Source organism: Agelaius phoeniceus, chromosome 13 (assembly GCF_051311805.1).
Source record: "Agelaius phoeniceus isolate bAgePho1 chromosome 13, bAgePho1.hap1, whole genome shotgun sequence".
Taxonomy (NCBI): domain Eukaryota; kingdom Metazoa; phylum Chordata; class Aves; order Passeriformes; family Icteridae; genus Agelaius; species Agelaius phoeniceus.
This window is the reverse complement of record NC_135277.1, coordinates 14,745,067-14,764,642: the sequence shown is the minus strand read 5'-3', so window position 1 is coordinate 14,764,642 and position 19,576 is coordinate 14,745,067. Positions and strand designations below refer to the sequence as shown.

At 38.6% G+C, this 19,576-nt stretch overlaps 1 protein-coding gene across 2 annotated transcripts; it reads left to right on the top strand.

The window, feature by feature from the left end:
* Nucleotides 1-4,504: 4,504 nt before the first annotated feature.
* TARS3 (threonyl-tRNA synthetase 3) lies at nucleotides 4,505-18,954 on the top strand. 2 transcript variants are annotated; one of them, XM_054642220.2, is made up of 19 exons: nucleotides 4,505-4,795; nucleotides 5,495-5,587; nucleotides 6,356-6,546; nucleotides 7,060-7,183; nucleotides 8,293-8,414; nucleotides 9,209-9,326; nucleotides 9,539-9,603; nucleotides 10,292-10,370; nucleotides 11,570-11,716; nucleotides 12,329-12,427; nucleotides 12,759-12,925; nucleotides 13,438-13,600; nucleotides 14,202-14,339; nucleotides 14,776-14,853; nucleotides 14,953-15,053; nucleotides 16,184-16,288; nucleotides 17,095-17,167; nucleotides 17,864-17,978; nucleotides 18,094-18,954. In XM_054642220.2, the coding sequence occupies exons 1-19, from the start codon at nucleotides 4,541-4,543 to the stop codon at nucleotides 18,240-18,242; spliced, it is 2,382 nt and encodes a 793-aa protein (XP_054498195.2). In that variant the 5' UTR covers nucleotides 4,505-4,540; the 3' UTR covers nucleotides 18,243-18,954. The 2 variants fall into 2 exon arrangements, with proteins under 2 accessions (XP_054498195.2, XP_077041481.1); XM_077185366.1 differs by having other exon boundaries at nucleotides 4,505-4,804.
* Nucleotides 18,955-19,576: the final 622 nt, after the last annotated feature.

Sequence of the window (19,576 nt, the reverse complement as noted above, 5' to 3'; positions counted from 1 at the left end):
CTTTGAGCACAACCCTGCAGTCATTGCTGAGAAAAACTCTAGCTGACTTGATAGACTGAAATTTAGAATATAACAGACACAAAAAATAAAAATAGGTCAGTAAGATATAATTGTGAGCACTCTGCGCGTTCCCGCATTATCTTTGCTAATGTCGAGAAAAAGATTGTTCTGCAAATCAGCACGGCTAGTGCCTGATGTCCAAATCACCATTTGATTCACTTCACTTGTATTGGTGGTATTTAGTAATTCAATCCTTTCTCACACAGTTGTTTACAGACAGATACAATAACAAACAAGAAAAATGTGAACAGGATCACTTACTCGGGCTTTTGCCTACAGAACTTCTCAATCTATTTTTAATATTTTGGAAAGCGGAAGGAGCGTAAACGATCAGTGTTACATTTCTTATCTAAGCATTATCAGTAATACCTAGAAATCCTTTTCCTATCCTGACTTTCATTTATTAGTAACAGCAATTTGAATATTCAGCATTTTATCAGGTTAAATATTCTAAGTATAACAATAAAATATATTTAATTTTTTTTCTCCTGATTATTTTCTCTTTCATAACAAAGAACCATAAAGGCAGCAAATACTATCTCTGGTTTAGTGCAAGAGAGAAAGTAAACACTAATTATAGCAAATAACTATTAGTGTCAAAGGATTGCAAGACATTACCAATATACACTTAAGCATTTCAGAGCAGACAGTGACCTTACCTTCATAGCCAAGGAGAAAGCATGTCAGCAAGTTAGGAGAGACCTCCTCCAGAATGGAACAAAAGGCAGAGAAAGCACCTGGGCCTTTTAAATACAGTTTATCTAGAAAATATTCAGTTCTCTTCTTGTAGCTCTCCTGGGACCAAATGTCTTTGTATTCCTCCAAGGAAAAGACTCTCTTGTAAACCAAATATGACAGCACTTTGTTCACATCCAGCTCTTCCAGTATTTTCTCTCTCTGATTGCTTGGGATTTCAGAAAGCCACTTACTCCTGTTTTCATTTTCTCTTCTGGTAGATTTTGCACAGTTGTAAAACCAAGACTTGGCTGTTCTTCCAAACATTTTGATATTGAAGTAGAAAATAGAAATTTCTGCTTCTGCATTAATTGTGCAGTATTCAGTATGCAAAATAAACATTATGTGGATGGCTAGAATGCAAATACATACTGCTGTCTGTGATTATTGTAATTCCAATGGAATAAAGAAGGCCTACATACAAATTATAAAGAAATCTAGCTCAATGCCTGCAGCCTCCTAAGAGGATTACATTACACTAATTAGCCCTTTACAACTGTTAACAGCTTCTGAACCGTAATGATGAGACTGAGAATTGCTTAGTTACTGTTACTTTTTAATTCTGTAACTGATCTTCAAAGATATCCCTTTGCAAAAAATAATTCATTCTAGAAGACAGCTGATCAAACTGAAATAATCTGTACAAGCTGGTGCAGGACATAAAATAAAGCATCCTTTGTACACTTTAATTTTATATTCCTCAGAGGCCATACTCAAACCACAGTACGAATGCCCTCCACTTCTTGTTCTTCCATAAAATATTAGCTTTAATATGCAATGGAATTACACATTTAGAAAGCATGTTTCTATATATATTTTGTAAACCTGTATGCAAAAGGTAAAAAAAAAGGTTACAGAATAGGACCTTTTTTGTGAAGGTAAATACATAACTACTAAGAATAACAACATTTCTGCATGTCTAGATTTTTATGCCATTTCTAAGCAAAATAATTCATGTAGCGTCCATTTCCTGAGCCAGGTTTAACAGTGGAGATTACTGCAATCCCAGTGGAGGTGTTCTGCCACTGATAATCATTCATTGAGGATCACACATTACATAACCTCCCTTATGCAAATGCTCCTTAGTACATGGACTGCTTGGGCTTGTTTTCATACTTTCTGTCAACATAAATTCCCTGTATAGAAAAGCTATGAATACTTCCTGCCTCCTCCTCCTGTTTCTTAGTCTATTTTTTCTATTTCTACTGCTGCCAACTGATAATGCATCCATGGCCTTGCTTGTGTGGCCTTACCTGCACTTTTCTAAAGGATATTTTATCTGTTGTGGAGCAAACAAAAATATTTTGCCAATCTTTTAGTCCAACGAGTTTTAGAATATTTTCTGTTCTTGTGATCTTAAGTTGCAATCACTGTATCCTCCCATCAGGCTTCTGTTTCCAAAATTTCAAGTACTTTTCAGTTAACATTAGAGTTGACCACTGACCATATCATAATGCAGGAATTTTATTGTGCATGTGAGCATCCAGTCAGCCAGTGAGGCGTCCCAGAATTGTTTGGCAGCATTGCCTGTCACCTTGTGGTTGTTTGCAGACACAACAAGCCTCTGTGTGACATTGACATCGTGTGGAGCAAGGACCGTGGGATTGTGTTTTACTGGAAGCAATATTAATGGTCCCAGTTTACAATGTCATGGCTTATTGGCCATAGCAGATTCTCACGCTCCTGTGACCATCTCAGGTAGAGCTCCCCGTGCTCTGCACGACGTCACACACCAAAGAGGGCCCTCTGGGGGGACAGGGATGGTACAAAGCAGCTGCAATCCCACCATGAGCCATCCTAACCATGAGCCAGGAGCACAGCTAAACCAGCGTCATCTGCAGAGGGCAGAGAAAGTAGCCAACCTGTCTGGCACATCTTCTAGGTAGCCTTTGAAAGCAAGGGCTCTTTAATTCTCAAAATTCCCTCTGGTTTTGAACATCCATAGAGGTAGTAAGATTTTTTTTCTCTCTTCAAATTGTTTCTGTCTTGGAAGTTCTACTAATTAGCACCACATTATCTCAGCAGATAAAAGTTCCTGATAGAGGGTACTGGTACTCCACATATGTTAGACAGCATCCTCTGAATCAGCCTTCTCAGCCTCTACAGCTTCAGAGGGGAAGTTCTTCCATTACTTCACTAGATGCTAGAGCAAGCCACAAGTTATATGTGTTTGAGTTCATAAGGCTCTACCCAAAGATGAGATACAGAGAATATAACCTGAATACATTTCTCAGAGTTTAATTTAAAAGACAAATCTGTGTTTATTTCATTGTGCTGACAACACTGCTTGTCATCAGTATCCTAAGCACAGTAATAAATTCTGCACAGTAGTGAATTTAAAAATTAAAATAACAGGTAACTTATCAAATTAATAATGAAATGGATTTCTAAAGGAAGCTATAGACTATGCTTTACTTTCACACCTGCCAATCCAACCTCAAAGATATACAACCTTGCTGTAGTGAGGGATAGACATAGGTGTTGTTGAGTTGTACCTCTTCAGGAAAGCAAGGAAGAATTGGTGCAAATTTAAAAAGTGCATTGGTATCAGTTTGCTGAGGTATATTAACCTAAAATTTGTGAGTATACGCTATAGAAGTGTCTTTGGACTTGGTGCACTGAATGATTGACTTTTTTTTTCTAAAGGAGTACAATGTTTGGAGCCGGAAATCTTCCCATTATTTTTGTTGGTAAAATATAACCTCAAATTTGTTCTTATAAAATCTTAAAATCACAAAGAAAAGTAGATGATATAGGAAATGTATCAAGTTGCGAACAATTACAAAATTTATCTCTCTGCCTTCTCACATACCATGTAGTTATTTCCCACTCTGTAAATACAAAAATAAAATGCTAAAATTCTGATTTGGTAATTGCCAATTTGGTAATAAAAACCCACACCTTTTAAAGTCTGAGTATAGATTAAAGGCAAAAATTTGAAAGTGTGTGTTGAGAAACTGAACACAGAAAAGTGAGTGTGAAGTGCAATCAAGGGAGGAAACTAGATAAATTGAAGATGCCAAGGAAGTGTTTAAGACAAAAGGATACATGGAAGTACATGGTGGATATAAAAGATTTGTGATGGAGAGCTATTCTTTTCCCAGGGTCAAGGGTCTGAAGTATTTAACTGCAATGACTTGTAAATGATGCAGCAGACTGTTGTGCTGTGCAATAGGAGATGTGAAATCCTCCCAAGCTCCGAGTCCTAACACCTGGCAACTCAAACCTCTTCAAATTATTTACCTTCATGCTAACTTCTGCAATTTGTGCTAAGATGCTGAATAGTTTCAATCAGCCTGATTTCATACGAAATGGTGTCAGCCAGGAAGCATCCACTACAAATAAGCTCTGACAGTGTTTATTTGATATTAAAGTCAAATAAGAATGCAATCGACCAACACGTTTTAACAATGACATTATTTCATAAAGCGTTTAAGGAAAGACTAAATGTGGCACATGGAGCCATGGTCCAATTGACGCGGTGGTCCTCGGTCATAGGTTGGACTCGATGATCTCAGAGGTCTTTTCCACCCCAATTGACTCTGTGGATATCGACGCTTCCCAATTGCTCGCCGGCCTCGGGTAGGTAGATTGATCACCAGCACGGCAGCAGCAGCTCCGAAGAGCCGTCTGCTCAATTAAAAGGAGCGATGGGAGCAGGCACGCCTCGCACGGCCGCGCCGCCGCGCCTGGGCGGGCTCCGCCGGCAGCGGGCGGGACCGGGGCGGAGCGCGCCGGGGCCAAGATGGCGGCAGCGGCGGCCGCCGAGGCGGTGGAGCTGCGGTTGTCGCGGCAGGAGCGGGAGCTGCGCTGGCTGGCGGCTGAGGTCGGCCGGCTGAAGGAGCCGCAGGAGCTGCACTGCTCCGGCAGCGCCAGCCCCGAGCTGCAGCGGCTGCGGGCCGAGAACGAGAAGCTGCGCTACCGCCTGTTGCACCTGCGCCGCAGCCTGGCGGCCGAGCTGGGCCGGGCGGCGCCGGCGCAGCCCCCGGCCGGCGGAGAGGTAGCGCCGGTACCGCTCGGAGCGGGGCGGGACGGTGACCCCGGGCGGGCGGGACGGGACGGGACGGGACACGGACATTCACGGGGCCGAGGCACCTATGCCCAGCTCCCGGGAGCAGAAGCCTGTCGCGGTGTCTGCCCGCAGCCCTGGGCAGTGCTCTCTGCCCTTGTGCCAAGGCGGTGGGTTCATAGAGCCATAGAATGGTTTGTGTTGGGAAACACCCTAAAGATCATCTCGTTCCAAGCCCCTTGCCATGGGCAGGGACATCTTCCACTAGACCAGATTGATCAGAGCCTCATCCAGCCTGGCCTTGAACACTGCTAGGGAAGGGCATCCACAGCATCACTGGGCAACCTGTTCGAGGTATCACACGATTGAAAGTTGCTGTGACTGCTCACTGCTCTGGTTTGACCTCCAACGGCCCCTCTGTGGCCATTTTGCTAGTGATAGTTGTAGTAGTAAAATTTGGGAAATTTTATTGAGAGGACTTTGCTTGGTGAGCAGCATTGCTGTGTCTGCAGAGCATCAAAAGGATGAAGTTTAGATGTGCCATGAGAAGTCTTTGTACTGAGGACATACCTTGTTCCCTGTAATTGCCTTTTTAGCCCAATATTATAGCGGTTTGCTTTGTTTTGATGATTGCTGGAAAAAAAGGTGAAGGTATAGTAGGGGTATACTTTGTATTCTCACTGTTTTCAGAAAGTCTCCAGTGCAAGTCCTACTGATGCAGTGAATCAAATTAAAGAGGAAAAGAAAAAGGAAAATGAAGCTGTGAACCAGCACCAGAATGATGTAAGTGGTTCTTTAATACCATGTAGTAATAGGAGTGGTTTTCATCCAGGTTCAGAAAAGGCACTCAAATCTGGAATACTTTGCTGTATTTTGAAATCCCAGCTTTGGGAAGAAAGCTCACTATAGCACAGTGAAAAAAACCTCACATTATTCAAGAGCTTAATCTTGCATTAGTAGGGTTACTCATACATTATTAAATCTCTACATTTTATGTAACGAAAGGATTTGGGTTATTGGAAAATAAAGGTCATGGTTTTGTGGTGCCTAAGGAGGGTGGTGGTTCATGAGCATTCATGATGGCTGAAGGGATATTGGCAGCACTGCTGTAGTACAACAGAGCTTAATAACTCACCTAAAGCTAAAATATAGGAACTTCATGTGAACTCTCTGGCTTGAATCTGATGCTTTAAATGTAGTGGCAGAGGCGAGGGCTTGTTGGAGTGATCCAAATTTATCCAGGACATCTGCCAAATGCAAATTTTGAGTCAGGAATATAAGCTGCTTTCTGAGGTCCAGCTCACAGACCCATTTAGGCCCAGATTGATGTAAGTGCATGGAAAATTGTAAAATCACTCTAAAATAGTCAGTAAGTTGGATGGGACTATCCTGTATATTATTATTTATAAATGCTTTACTGAATTTCAGTGTAAATTCCAGTACAGCTAAATCTGGATGAGTTGGAACCTCTGGGGATGCACCAACACTGTGAATCCTTTTATTCTCTTTGTCTCACAAATATGTGTGCATGATCAAATTTATGTCTTACAGTTCCAGTGTGGGCCAAGCTTCATAGAAGACAGACTGAAGCTTTATGAAGCACTGAAAAAAGAACATGATGCTTTGCTAGCTTACAGAGCAGCCAACCAGAGCAAACCTATCAAAATTACTCTGACAGATGGGGAGACAGTTGAAGGGGAATCTTGGAAAACCACGCCATATCAATTAGCTGTAGGAATTAGGTAACCTGCACATTCAAGGAGGTGTAATTTTGTAGTGATAAAACTGTTACTATTGTTTGTCTCTTACCTTGTTATAAAATATATATCATGGTCAGTGGGTGGTGGCTCCCTTAAATTGAGTTGCTTGGAAAGCATTGGCACTTCAGCTTCATGTAGTAGAAACAGCTGGTTACAGTTCTGATGCTTGGGATTCTGTGCTGGCTTCCAATTAAATCTGTGGCACTGCTGGGAATTAAGAGACATCAGAAGTTTTGTGAGTTAGCAGAATCAGTAGAACCTGTTGCAAGGAGCAGCCTTTCCTCGAGGTCCCCAGCACTGAAAAGTGTTGAACAAAACCTCTCAAGACCTTAAGGTTCTATACCTTAAAAGCAGGCAAGTGTTTAAGCAGCCACAGAAGCAAAAGTTTACGGTCTTCAATTGCTACAAGATGTGGATGTGGTCTCATGGGATTTAAAAATCTAAAGGCTTTTACAAATCTGAACCTAAATATTCTTGTCTCTTCTGTTTCTTTAGCCAAGTGTTGGCTTCAAATGCAGTCATAGCCAAAGTGAATGGTGAACTCTGGGATCTGGACCGTCCGCTGGAGGGAGATTGTACTCTGGAGCTGCTCACCTTTGATAATGAAGAAGCCAAAGCTGTGAGTAAACACTCTGGTTTCTGCTTGATTAAAGAAACTAATAACGTAAAATTGGTTGCAGCATTAAGCTTTAAAAATCTTACATTAAAAAAACCCACAAAACTATTCAAGTAATGTATTTCCTATGATTTAACAAAGATTAGATACTAAGTGCCTGTAGTCTGAGACTGAGTAAAGTCTTTGTGTTCTTTTCATCCTTCTGTTTTACATAAATATGTTATTTCTCAAAGGAGTTAGCACAGAAAGCCTTGATTTGTATGTGAACTTGAAGCAGTCTGTGGTTTGGCTCAGTGCATCTGAAGATCAGATGGTAAAAGCAATGTAAGGCAGTCTCAACTGTTTTTTAAAAGCTGTCCAATATTAGACTTGAGCCATAAATAAAATCTACACCCCCTTGTACTGGCACTGTTTATTAGATCCTTAAGTAGACATTTCTTAGTCAATTAAACTACATGTATACTTAGCAACTTGACTGAGATTTTTTTTTAATGGTATTCAGTCTGAAGCTTATGTTATCTTTATACACTGGGATTGGACTTCAGTTTTGTCAAAGAATTATTCATGTGATTAAGCTTGTTGGAGACATTTCAGGAGCCTGTCAAGGCTTTATCTTATAGCAGTAGCTCTGAAATAGTCTCAATTAATAAGTCAGAACATCAAACTGGTATTGATCTACTGTGTTTTTGGCTTCCCTCTTCTGACATTTCAGGTAATATAGTTTACAGGCCCATTAATAAATGTACTGAATGTGAACAATGGCAGCCTAATTGGCTTCATTGCTTTAGATGTGATTAGTGGTGCATAGACTTCAACTGAAATTAACTTCTAAATAAACAAGGTACAGTAATTAAGTTGAAGGAATTGTGCAGAGGTAGAGTCATCCTCTTTCAGACTGAAGTATGATGGGCCTTTAGTGCTACATCTGCCATTATCTTTTCATTTTGAAGTATTCTAAATGAGTGATACAAAGTTGTTTACTTCTCTCAAAATTTGAACAACATTGGTTCCAGTCTGTGTCCTACCTGCACGTATCTCTAGTTTGTTTTTTCTTCTTTTTAGTTACACAATGCCATTGAGCTCATGGTTTGCTCAGCTGACTTCATTTACAGGTTTATTGGCATTCAAGTGCTCACATTCTTGGAGAGGCCATGGAAGGACATTTTGGGGGCTGCTTATGCTATGGACCACCAATTGAGAATGGATTTCATTATGACATGTATATTGAAGACAGGTAAAATTACAGTGTCTTAGAACTTTAATACTCCCTATTAAAGATTAGTATTAGAGTTATTTTGTTTGTTTCTGCATGTTACAAGTATAATTCTGACTCTAATATGATTTGAAACATAGTCTTCTGTATATACGGTTCAACTGAGTGTGTGTATATATTTAAATTCAGAAACAGTGTTCAGACACCTGCTCTCTAAGTGCTGAAGCTGTTCTGTGGAAAAAATGCAAAGTCTTGGGGTTGAACTTTCTGAAGTTCCTGTGAGGCAAAGGGGATGGTTTCTTTAAAGAGTCATGCAAGTTTGGTTTCCAGGGGCCAGAGTCACTTGTAGAAAGGGCACAAATGCATGTAACTTGTCTAGGTGTTTACTACTTTTCTAATCCTTGTGCACAGCTTTGCAATTCTGTTTTTTTTCTTGTTTATCCTTCTGTAGGCAGGGGGAATACTGAATCTGCATGAGCTGATAAACTGGCTCTTGTGGCTGGGTTGAGCCTTTTTGACCCTTGGTTTGTTTTTTTTCTTAAATCATGTGTATATTTTGAGCTATAGGTCTTCCAGACAGTTAATCATGTCAAAGACTGTTCCAGACATTCAAAGGAATTATTGCAATGGGTTTTTTCAGGGTGGTACTACCTGTGTTTCTGGGTTTAGAAAATACAGCTGATTCTAAGTAACTAAGGAAAAAAATACCATGACAAATCACGACACATTCCATGTTTTTCAAATTAAACCATTAGAAAAATGGGAGTATCAAAATGATTCATTTATATTTCTTTTGCCTGTGTCTTTTTATCTAGAAGTGTATCTAGTTCTGAATTCCCACTACTAGAGAACCGTTGTAAAAATATCATGAAAGAGAAACAGCCTTTTGAAAGGCTGGAAGTCAAAAAGGAGATCCTTTTAGACATGTTTAAGGTAAATCTTTAGAGTAGCTGTGGATCTGAAGTGGGGGGTTTTTGGTGTTGTTGATTTGTTGTTTTGTTTTGTGGGGTTTTGTTTGTTTTGGTGGGTTTTTTATTTAGAAGTGTCTTTTACTGGTGCACTTGTAATATAAAAATGTAATTTTTGAAGAGAATTTTATTATCCGTTTTATAAACATTTCTGACTTTTCATGCTTCCACACACAGTATAACAAGTTTAAGTGTCGTATCCTTAATGAGAAGGTGAAGACACCAACTACCACAATATACAGGTAAAGAAATATACTTGAATGGTATTATTAGGTATTTTTATAGCTAATTAATTTAATTTGAGAGAAAATTTTGGGGGTTTTTCATTATAAGTTCTGAATTCCTGTGTGATTGTGATTTAGTTTGTAAATAATATTGCTACTTAGGTAGAGTGAGATTTTCTTTCTCTGCTGGGACAGATTAGGTCTCAATTTGTGGACAAATATCAAATTCAGTTTTTATTTATTCCCTCTGGTTTCAGTAGACTGATTAAAATAATTTGCCATCTCTGCCATTGTCTGACTGCATAATGGATAAAGCTAACTCTAGCTCAGTGTGGGGTGAAGAACCTGCTCATTCAGTTACTTGTTAGTTGGTTGGAAAATGGCAACATCATTTTCTGTTTGATGTGCATACTTTAAAATTTCCTGGCCAACTTGAACAAGTTCATATATGGAACTGTATGAATTGGCAAATGTGTTATGATGCTCTTGAAAATGGATCAATTGTGCTGAGCATTTACTGAGTGAATATTCCACTTCAGGTAGAAGGCACAGTTACATTTGAGGTGCACTGAATTTGCTGCATGGTGCATATTTATATTTACTGGCATGTTTGAATGTGTTAAACATGAACTTGTGTGCCATTAGTGAATGCATTGAAAAATGTTAGGTTGCTTGGAAATTAACACTGTTTTTGTTTGGCATATAGATGTGGTCCATTGATTGATCTCTGCAAGGGACCACATGTGAGACACACTGGAAAAATTAAGGCCCTTAAAATAGTTAAGGTAAGTTTAAATTAACTGTGCATCAAAACTGAAATAAACTGTCAGTTGATCTATTTATATATTTATTTTTCCTGAGCTGACTGTACTAGGATTGGTCCTTTGTATTGTTTTCTTCGCTTACTGTAGAATAGTTCTTCATTTCTTTCCCAGTTCCCATTGTACAAGTAGAACTACTGACTTTGTTGATCTGTGTCTGACATTTACTGATTCTTGGCTAAGACAGTAGTACCTCAGTGAAAGTTCCCAGCATGTTTTGTACCAGAGTATTAGTGTAGTAACCTGCTCATTTAGACTGATGAAGAGCACTGCAAAACTATTCTAGCTAGTGGTGACAGATGAGCTGTGGAGCCAATTCTGCTGTGCACAGGAGAGAAGAGCAGCCTAAGCCCCTGTGGCAGGACTGTGCCCCTGTCTCCCATCAGCACTGCACTTCACAGGACAAGGGTCCTGCTTAGTCTGACTGCAAGGGGGTGTACATGCTCTGTTCTGCAGTAAGTTCACATCAAGATACTCACTGGGCCAGAAAACAGTGTTTTGACCTTGTCAGGTACAGGAGATTTTCAGGTACAGGAGATCAAGTGGACCTTAGCAGGTCTGCAAGTGCTGCTGTTAAAAAATGGCATTGCTTCCAGGGAAGCCAGAGACAGTGTTTGCAGAGGCCTCTGAATGTATGGTGTAGTTTAAGTTACTCACAGATCCTGCTTTTGGTAACCTTATTAGTCTGAGCTCTTTGGAACATTCATCATTGTGGCTTTTCCTGACTTCCAAACTGAAGTGTATGGAACCCTTGAGTTCCAGGGATTGAGTGGGTAGAGGGTTAAAACTGCTCAGGTTTAACTGTGACAGTTAGGTTTGGTTTGCCTTTCTAGCTTTCCTACTGGATTATGTTTTCAACGTAAACAACTCCTGCCTTTTTAAAAGCCATAATGTGAAATAATAAAATATGTCATGATGTGAGTTAAAACAAGGTACCTAAGCAGAATAAAATAGGATTTGACTTGTCACTTCTGCTTGTCTTCTGTATTAGTATGCTGACTAAAAGGCACTGCAAGTCTCTTTGTATTACACACAAAAGCTGAAGGACTGCATATAATTCTTTTCCCAAGGAAAAATACAATAATGTTCGAATGGGTTAGTGTTTATCCCTCTTTCCCTGATATTATATAATATTATCCTAAAGTATGGGTTTTGTGTGTCAGAGTTCCTCTACATACTGGGAAGGAAAATCTGACATGGAAACTCTGCAGAGGATATATGGAATATCCTTTCCTGATAACAAAATGATGAAGGAATGGGAAAAAATCCAGGAAGAAGCCAAAAACCGGGATCATAGGAAAATTGGAAAGGTACACTGTTCCACTGTCTACTTCTTTTATATTTCTATTGTAGAATTTATTCTCTTCCCTTGTATTTTAGTTTTGGTTTGGTTTTTTTGTTGTTGTTTTCTGACAGTTTTAAGGGGAGCCAGTTGTGCTTCTTGATGTCACTTAGATTTTAAAATTTTAGTTCAACAAGCTCATCACTTGCATATGAGCATTAAACTAATGTTGGGAAGAAGTTAACGGCTGTAGTCCCTTAGTTTAAGGATATAAACCTTAAACCTATTAATGTAGAGTCTTTGCCAGATCCTACCTAACCCCTCTGTTTTTCACAGAAGAGAATTTATTTGGAAATTGTGTAAATAACAAGGTTTGGCTGTTCTTTATAATAGGCGTAAATTTGGGGAAATGTGTGTTTACATGGTCAAAGAATCAAATGGAATTTGGTGTTTTTACGAATCTCTAAGAGTAAGAACTGCAGATGAATTAACTGGTCTTGCTGAGCACTTGCAGACCATAAATCACCTTGTTGCTGTAATATTCCATCTTTGCAAGCAGTGTCTTGATGTGTGTGAAGTAGTTACATTCTGCAATTCTCTCTGAATTGCTATTAGAGCATTCTGGGTTTGATTTACCTAGGAGCAAGAGCTCTTCTTCTTTCATGATTTGAGTCCTGGAAGCTGCTTTTTCCTGCCTAGAGGTGCCTTTCTTTATAACACTCTGGTGGATTTCATACGGGTATGTACTGATGTTACTGATATAAGTCCTAACAACTTTATTATCATTTGTTGATCTTAAATGATAAGCCATTCATAGTGCTGAGCTAGCCACAGAAGGAAAAGTATCTATGTATGTAAACATATACAAGATTTTTACAAGGATTATACAAATTTAACCTTTTTGAAAAAAGGCAGAGTGAAGCTGTGTTTTTCCAATTGTGCCAAGTCTACATGTGCAGTAGTCCTATTGTGTCCCTGTAAATTGCCATCATAATACCACAGTTGAAAAGAATCAAGCTCTGGCTTGTCAAAAGCTCTCTCACCTTTTCAATGTTGCACTTGTTCTCTAGGGGGAGTATCGCAGGCGTAATTTTACTGAAGTTGTGTCTCCAAACGTCTTCAACAGTAAACTCTGGGAAGCTTCAGGACACTGGCAGCACTACAGTGAAAATATGTTCTCTTTTGAGATTGAGAAGGAAACCTTTGCCCTTAAACCCATGAATTGTCCAGGACATTGGTTTGTACTCTCAACTGGAAAATGTCTTATTTTATGTCATTTATCCGTTTTGGGGCTGAGGAGAAATAAAAGGAGTATTAATACACACAGTAATGTATGTTTATTATAGACTACTAAGCCAGTGTGTCCAGAGAGCTTCTCTGACAGTGCCCCAAAGCAGACCTTTGCAGTAAGTCTGCACTGAGCTGGGTTTGTGCATGCTAATACTAGTCTGTGCCACTAGTAAATAGCAATTCTGTGGGATAGAGGTGGGCATCAGATGTGGTGTTCCAAGAAGGGGATGGATTAACCTGTCTTGATTTACTCTTGCAGTGTTTTTTTTCTCAGTGATCTTTAGCAGTACACTGAGTGGTGTGCTTCTTGTGTTTGCCTGTCTTTCAGGATGTAGACACTCTGAATGAGTAAATACTTAAAAATGTGATCACTGTCTGTACTGAGTTTTGTTTATTTCTGTGTTGTCTTAAATCTCCTGTAAGAGGGATAAAAGGAAGGTTCTTCTGTGTTCCTTTCAGCTTGATGTTTGCCCATCGTCCCAGATCCTGGAGGGAGCTGCCTCTTAGACTTGCAGATTTTGGAGTTCTTCACCGAAATGAGCTCTCAGGCACTTTGAGTGGCTTGACTCGTGTAAGGCGCTTCCAACAAGATGATGCTCACATCTTTTGCACAATGGAACAGGTAAAAAAAAGGCACCTTCTACATCCCCACCAGTCAACCAAAAAAACCCTTCCCTCTCCCAGTGCAAACTAACAATAAACCAGAAGAAAATCTCTGAAGTATTTCAACTCTTGATTCTTCCATTGTACAGCATAAAGCTGCTTTTGATAGATTTTTCCTACGTGCTTCGTTTTATTTAGAAAGATGCATTTGGGCAGTTAAACCCCAGAAAGTAAGATTTGTTGCATTTTCCATCTCCCTCTACAAAAAAAAAAAAAGCAGTTGATCCCATTGTTTTCTATAGTAATGCTGAATAAAACCTTAATTTTGTCAGTAATGCCATAGATTTTAGTGGAACTCCATGTAAAAATGGATTTACTTTAATTCAGGATACAATTTGTCTCCAGAACCTCATGCTTAACAAAAATACCACTTTTCTTGCCATGTTTTGAAGCCACAACACCTCAGATCTTTCTTTGCCCATTAAATGGATTTGGGTTGCTTGGATGTAATTTTCAAGTGATTTTTAATTCTTTATGTTCTTGTTATGAGGAATTCAGTAGATTCAATTACATTTTTATATAATTCAATTTTAACCTATTTAATATGTTTTATGTTTAAGATTGAAGAGGAAATTAGGGAGTGTCTTGATTTCTTGAAGTCAGTGTATGCTGTCTTTGGCTTTACCTTCCAACTACATCTTTCTACAAGACCAGACAATTATCTTGGAGATTTAGAGATCTGGGATCATGCAGAAAAGGTAATTAATTTAAAAGCAAACAAACAAGCCCCTTAATATATGTACTTGCAGAGATAGATATTTAACTGAGTCCTTCCATGCTGCATGGTGAAATTGATTAAATCACATGCTAAATACTACCCTTGGTGGAAATTCTTGTAGGAAAAAATCACATTAAATCTGAAGTTTCTATAGAAAATCAGAACTTTCAGGTTCTTACTTAGCCCCTTACCTTGAACTAGTTAAATTTCTATTAATCTTTTTTTCTGATAAATCATTATATTTATACAAGGAACTACTATTTCCAGATTATTTATCATAAACGAGCAAATGCTTGAACAATAGAGGTTGTGCTGCCTTTTGATCCTTTTGAATTTCAAAGGCAATTGCTTTGACTTGCAGTAATGAGATGCCCTTCTACACTCTTTATTAATTCCTCTCTCATTATTATGATTAGCAACTTCAGAACAGCTTGAATAACTTTGGAGAGCAATGGAGTTTGAATCCAGGAGATGGAGCATTTTATGGTCCTAAGGTTAGTGACTCAGCATTTCAGTATAACTTTGGGATGGACAGAAATGCAGATGTACTGCAGGCAAACTATATTTAGTAACTGTGTAATTTTGCTTCACAGATTGATATTAAAATCAAAGATGCCATTGGTAGGTACCATCAATGTGCTACCATCCAGCTTGACTTCCAGCTACCCATTCGGTTCAACCTTACTTATGTTGGGTGAGTGCTTCAGCTGAATATCTTCCTTTTTAAAATGAAATTGAACAATAGCTTCCATTATCTGTAATTCCCATTATGTACTAATGCTATATTGCTCATTTAACAAATGATTAGCTTGTAAATCAGTCAGCTGCTAGGCAGAGCAAACAGCCCCAGTGGGTAGAGGAGCGAGTCATGAACTTGAAGATATTTTCTCAATGTAATGATAGCTCACTTATATTGCAAATGCAGGAAAATCTTATTTTCTGTCTTGTCTGCCAGTTTTGAAGACAATCAATCATAAGTAATGCTAAAATCCCCTCAGCTGAGTCAGTTTTCTTTTTCAGTTTAGTCATTGTGTCTCCTTGGAAGACACAGCACACACATTCAAACATGCCCTAAGGAGCACGTATGTCTGTACTAAGTGGTTCTTTATTTTTATCAGATTAAATTAGTTAACTTTGAACATAAACCAAGTGCAAACAGCTTTTAGTGAAAATCTGGCTGGTTTCCAGCTAGGCCCACTGAGGAAATTAATTTTAGTGCCACATTGACTTGAATACTCATTTTCTGGGTTGTATTTTTGCAAATCTGTGTTTGATTTTTGCATTTTTTGAAGATGGGGAAGATAGATAAGAATTTGTAATTTTTTGGTCCTGTGGTATATATATTCTGCTGTAGATGTTACAGTTTTTATGGTAGGTGATAATATTATTATGAACTGGCTTTTTTTTAAAGCCAGTTTTTTTAAATTTCAGGATTGTAATTTAAGTGAAGTAATGAAAAGTAAGGGCAGGTAATTTCCTGTGCAACAAAATAAAAGCAAGTCCTAATGGAAAGAGAGTGCAAGGAAGAGCATAAAATATTAAAATGCACAAAAATGGTGCTGAGTCAGTCAAGTGTCTTCTCAGGTTTAAGAGTGTGTCTCTGCCACTAGCTGCAGGCATGATTATTTTAAATTAGAATTTCTTTAAAAGCCCAGCTGACTCGAAGTACATTTTTAATAAAACCAGTAGGCTTTTCATAAGTATAACTAACTAAAATTTATCTTCATGTTAAAAGAAGAATCAAAAATATTAGTAAGATTACATGTGTGGAGAGAGCTAAGATAACTTTATTTTTAAACAAAAACCTTCATTTTTTTTTTTCAGTAAGGATGGCGATGACAAGAAAAGGCCAGTGATTATTCACAGAGCTATTTTGGGATCTGTGGAGAGAATGATAGCTATTCTAGCAGAAAATTATGGAGGAAAATGGTATGTGGAAATCTAAGACTTTACCAATTCTAACAAACGGAATTCTAAGAAGACTTTAACAAAGTAGAAACTGTATATCCTTCCTATTGTCCCATATATTATAATGCAAAAATAATATCCCTAAAATTTTCTCAAAATTAGTAAGATTACAAGAAAAGTCTGGTTTTCTGGTCTGAGTTGTATGATATCCATACAATTTCATGAGACTGCAGAAAAAAAGAAAAAATAATGCAAAAATAGGAATTGTAATTGAATGTGTAATTATTCTGCATTATCCTGCATTAATCTTGTTCCTTTTTTCTTAAAAATAATGCTTGTGTACCAGGAGGATGTCAGATGTATGTAAAGCAATTATTTGGTGTACACAGGCATTAAGGAATTGTAATATGTGAAATATTTTTGTACTTCTAAGATTGATCATTTTATCTTGGATAAGATCTGGAAGTATTTCTTCGTGAATGTATTTTAATTACTAAGGAAGAATTAATTCTTATTTTCAGTCACCTGACTGTCCATCTTCACTGTAAAGTAATAGATAAAAGTGAAAATTATGCAGAAAAAAATTCTGTTTAAAGTTGTCAAGTCACCTGGGAAGAAAACAGAAGGTCCAACTTCCCCATATGTCATTTTACTGGAATCTATTTGCTATTTTGTGTGAGCTTGAAACGAGGGAGATAATACACTATCCAACATCCTTAGCTAAAGTAAATAATTGTGTACAGAAATGATTGTTGTGGAACGTGACTGTGGCTGTGAGTGGAAATGTAAAATGCACCTTTGTTTCCTGTCTGTGCTGTGCTGGCCAGGCCGTTCTGGCTGTCTCCACGGCAGGTGATGGTTGTGCCCGTGGGCCCCAGCTCGGAGCAATACGCCCAGCAGGTGAGAGGACAGCTCGGCTCAGCTTCTCTCCTGGTGGCAGCAGGCACATTTCAGAGATGCTTTGTGCTTGTCCTAGAACAGGGAATTAAAGCTTACTAACTCTGGAGACATGGTGGGGGGGAGAGGTAAATTTTTCAATATGCAAGTTCCTGTCCAAAATGTGTATATGTCTGAGTAAGGGGTATGCAACTTTAAGTATTTGGGGTTCTTTAATTATGTACATACTTCTGTAATTATTCAAGGACAAAGCATCCTGGATAACAGACCTTATATAACTCATGCTTCATTACAGCACTCTCAGCTCTAAGTAGGCAGGGCCAGTTTGTTCCATTTCCCACCATCTCTATTCTTGACCACATCCCTTTTGAGCCATGGTTGGTTTTACCCCTGTCCCATGCTCTCCTTTTAATGCAAGAATAAGTGTGTTTGTTCCTACTCCTCTTTGTTCTTTCTCAGACTGAGGACATGTTTGATATAGATGTTACCTTCTATTGTCTCCCAGCTGGGGTGCTGCTGTGTGTGCAGGTTTCTTCAGATAACTTCGTTGAAATCCTTATAATCATCCATAAGAATGAAATTATGCATATGCATGAATTAATTATTGGGAGAGATCAATAACTGCAGCATTTACAAATGTATGTGGGAAACTATGTAGTAATACTAAGAGGGTTTTGGTTTCTTTGGGTTTTTTTTTAGGTTTGCAACCAGTTTTTTGAAGCAGGATTTATGTCAGACGTGGATCTAGATCAAAGTTGCACATTAAACAAGAAAATTAGAAATGCACAGCTGGCTCAGTATAACTTCATTTTAGGTAATTGCAGCATCTTACATTTCTGAATATCACTGAAGTTATAATGTTGGACAAAGTTTGTTCTAGGCTCATTTTCTCATGTACATTGTGCAATATTTTGTGCTATGTCTTGCAGTGGTTGGAGAAAAGGAGAAAGCAAATAATGCTGTCAATGTGCGAACCAGAGACAACAAAGTTCATGGAGAGATTTCAGTATCTTCTACTATTGAAAAACTCAAGAAATTTAAGACTTCACAAATTGCAAACGCAGAAGAAGAATTCTGATGTTACTGCTAGGAAAAAAAATATTAGCTGCCTATGTGGAATGTTTCTTTCTTCCTGCACAGCAGTGATGCTCATCTGAGAGAATTTTCAGTTAATGGATACACAAACTGAGCAAATGGAGCACTGTTGGTGCTCTAGGGAAAGCATGAGAGGACAGATGCACCTGCCAGCTCCTTTAACAATCGCATGGATTTCCAATCTGCCTGAATTGCAGAATGCTTATTTAGAAAGTCCTACACCTCTGATGTGGTGGGTTTGCTGTGGAAATAAGTCAGGGCTGTACCATGGTGGGGATCAGGAGGCTGGGAAGGACAGGGGAGATGCTGGGGGTGCTGAGCTCCCTCAGTCATGGAGCAGGTACCTGGCTGTGATCTGGCATCCTGAGCCTGGCAGTGCACAGGTGCCTCAGGAGCAGTCTGGATTCGGTTTTTTTTTAGCTCCAGATGGTAACAAAAATTTGGGGGGGATTGAATAGCTTGATTGTTTCAGAATGAGTGTTCAGAGACTATGAATGCACTGGAGTCTTTGTTGGAAGTCTCAGTATAACAAGGCACTTGTGGAGTTGGTGTGATGACTGGTTGCTGTGATGGTGGTTGCCAAGAATGCAGTTCAATTACTATAACTGTGTGTGAAGTGTTTTATTTTTTTCCCTCTGTTTGCTGTTGTTTTGGCTTTTTACTAAAACAAACCAAAAAAAAAACTTTGAAAAATCTTTCTGTGTGTAATTTATGACTTTATTTGCTGGAAGTAGTTAGGATGCTGAAAAGGAGCAGAGGACAATTTTAATTTTAAAACAGTAAGCTGGACTTGAAGCTGGCCATATTTCTGTTTTGTTTATGCTTAGAAATTATTTTTAAAGCTGGTGTTGCAGGCAATTGAGCTGGATTTTTTTAGAGATTTGATTTTGACCAGTTTTTTCACTTTAATATGTGAACAGGCTTAAATAGTTTTAAGCGTATTGCTCAGTTACCTAAGCTATACAGTTCTAGTTGTGATTTAAATATCACAGCCATGAAGCAGAAACTACAATTTAGTGTGTAAATATTAACACAAATACAAAGCTTATGTTTTACTTTTGCCTCACACTCGTACAGACCTGTGTTTAATAGGTCTGTGTTTGGTTTTGTGGGTCTGTTTTTATCTCCTGCTTGTGAAAGAAAAGGGGGAAAAGCAAACATTGAAGGAGCAATGGGAAAGCTTTCTGTTCCGCTTGACAGAATTAACGCGGGGCGGGGCGGGAGATTTTTATTTCTATATTTTATACATACCTACTTTTTTATGGACGATCGCTTCCGTGCTCCATGTGCGATGTAGTGAGCCTGCAGCATTGACGT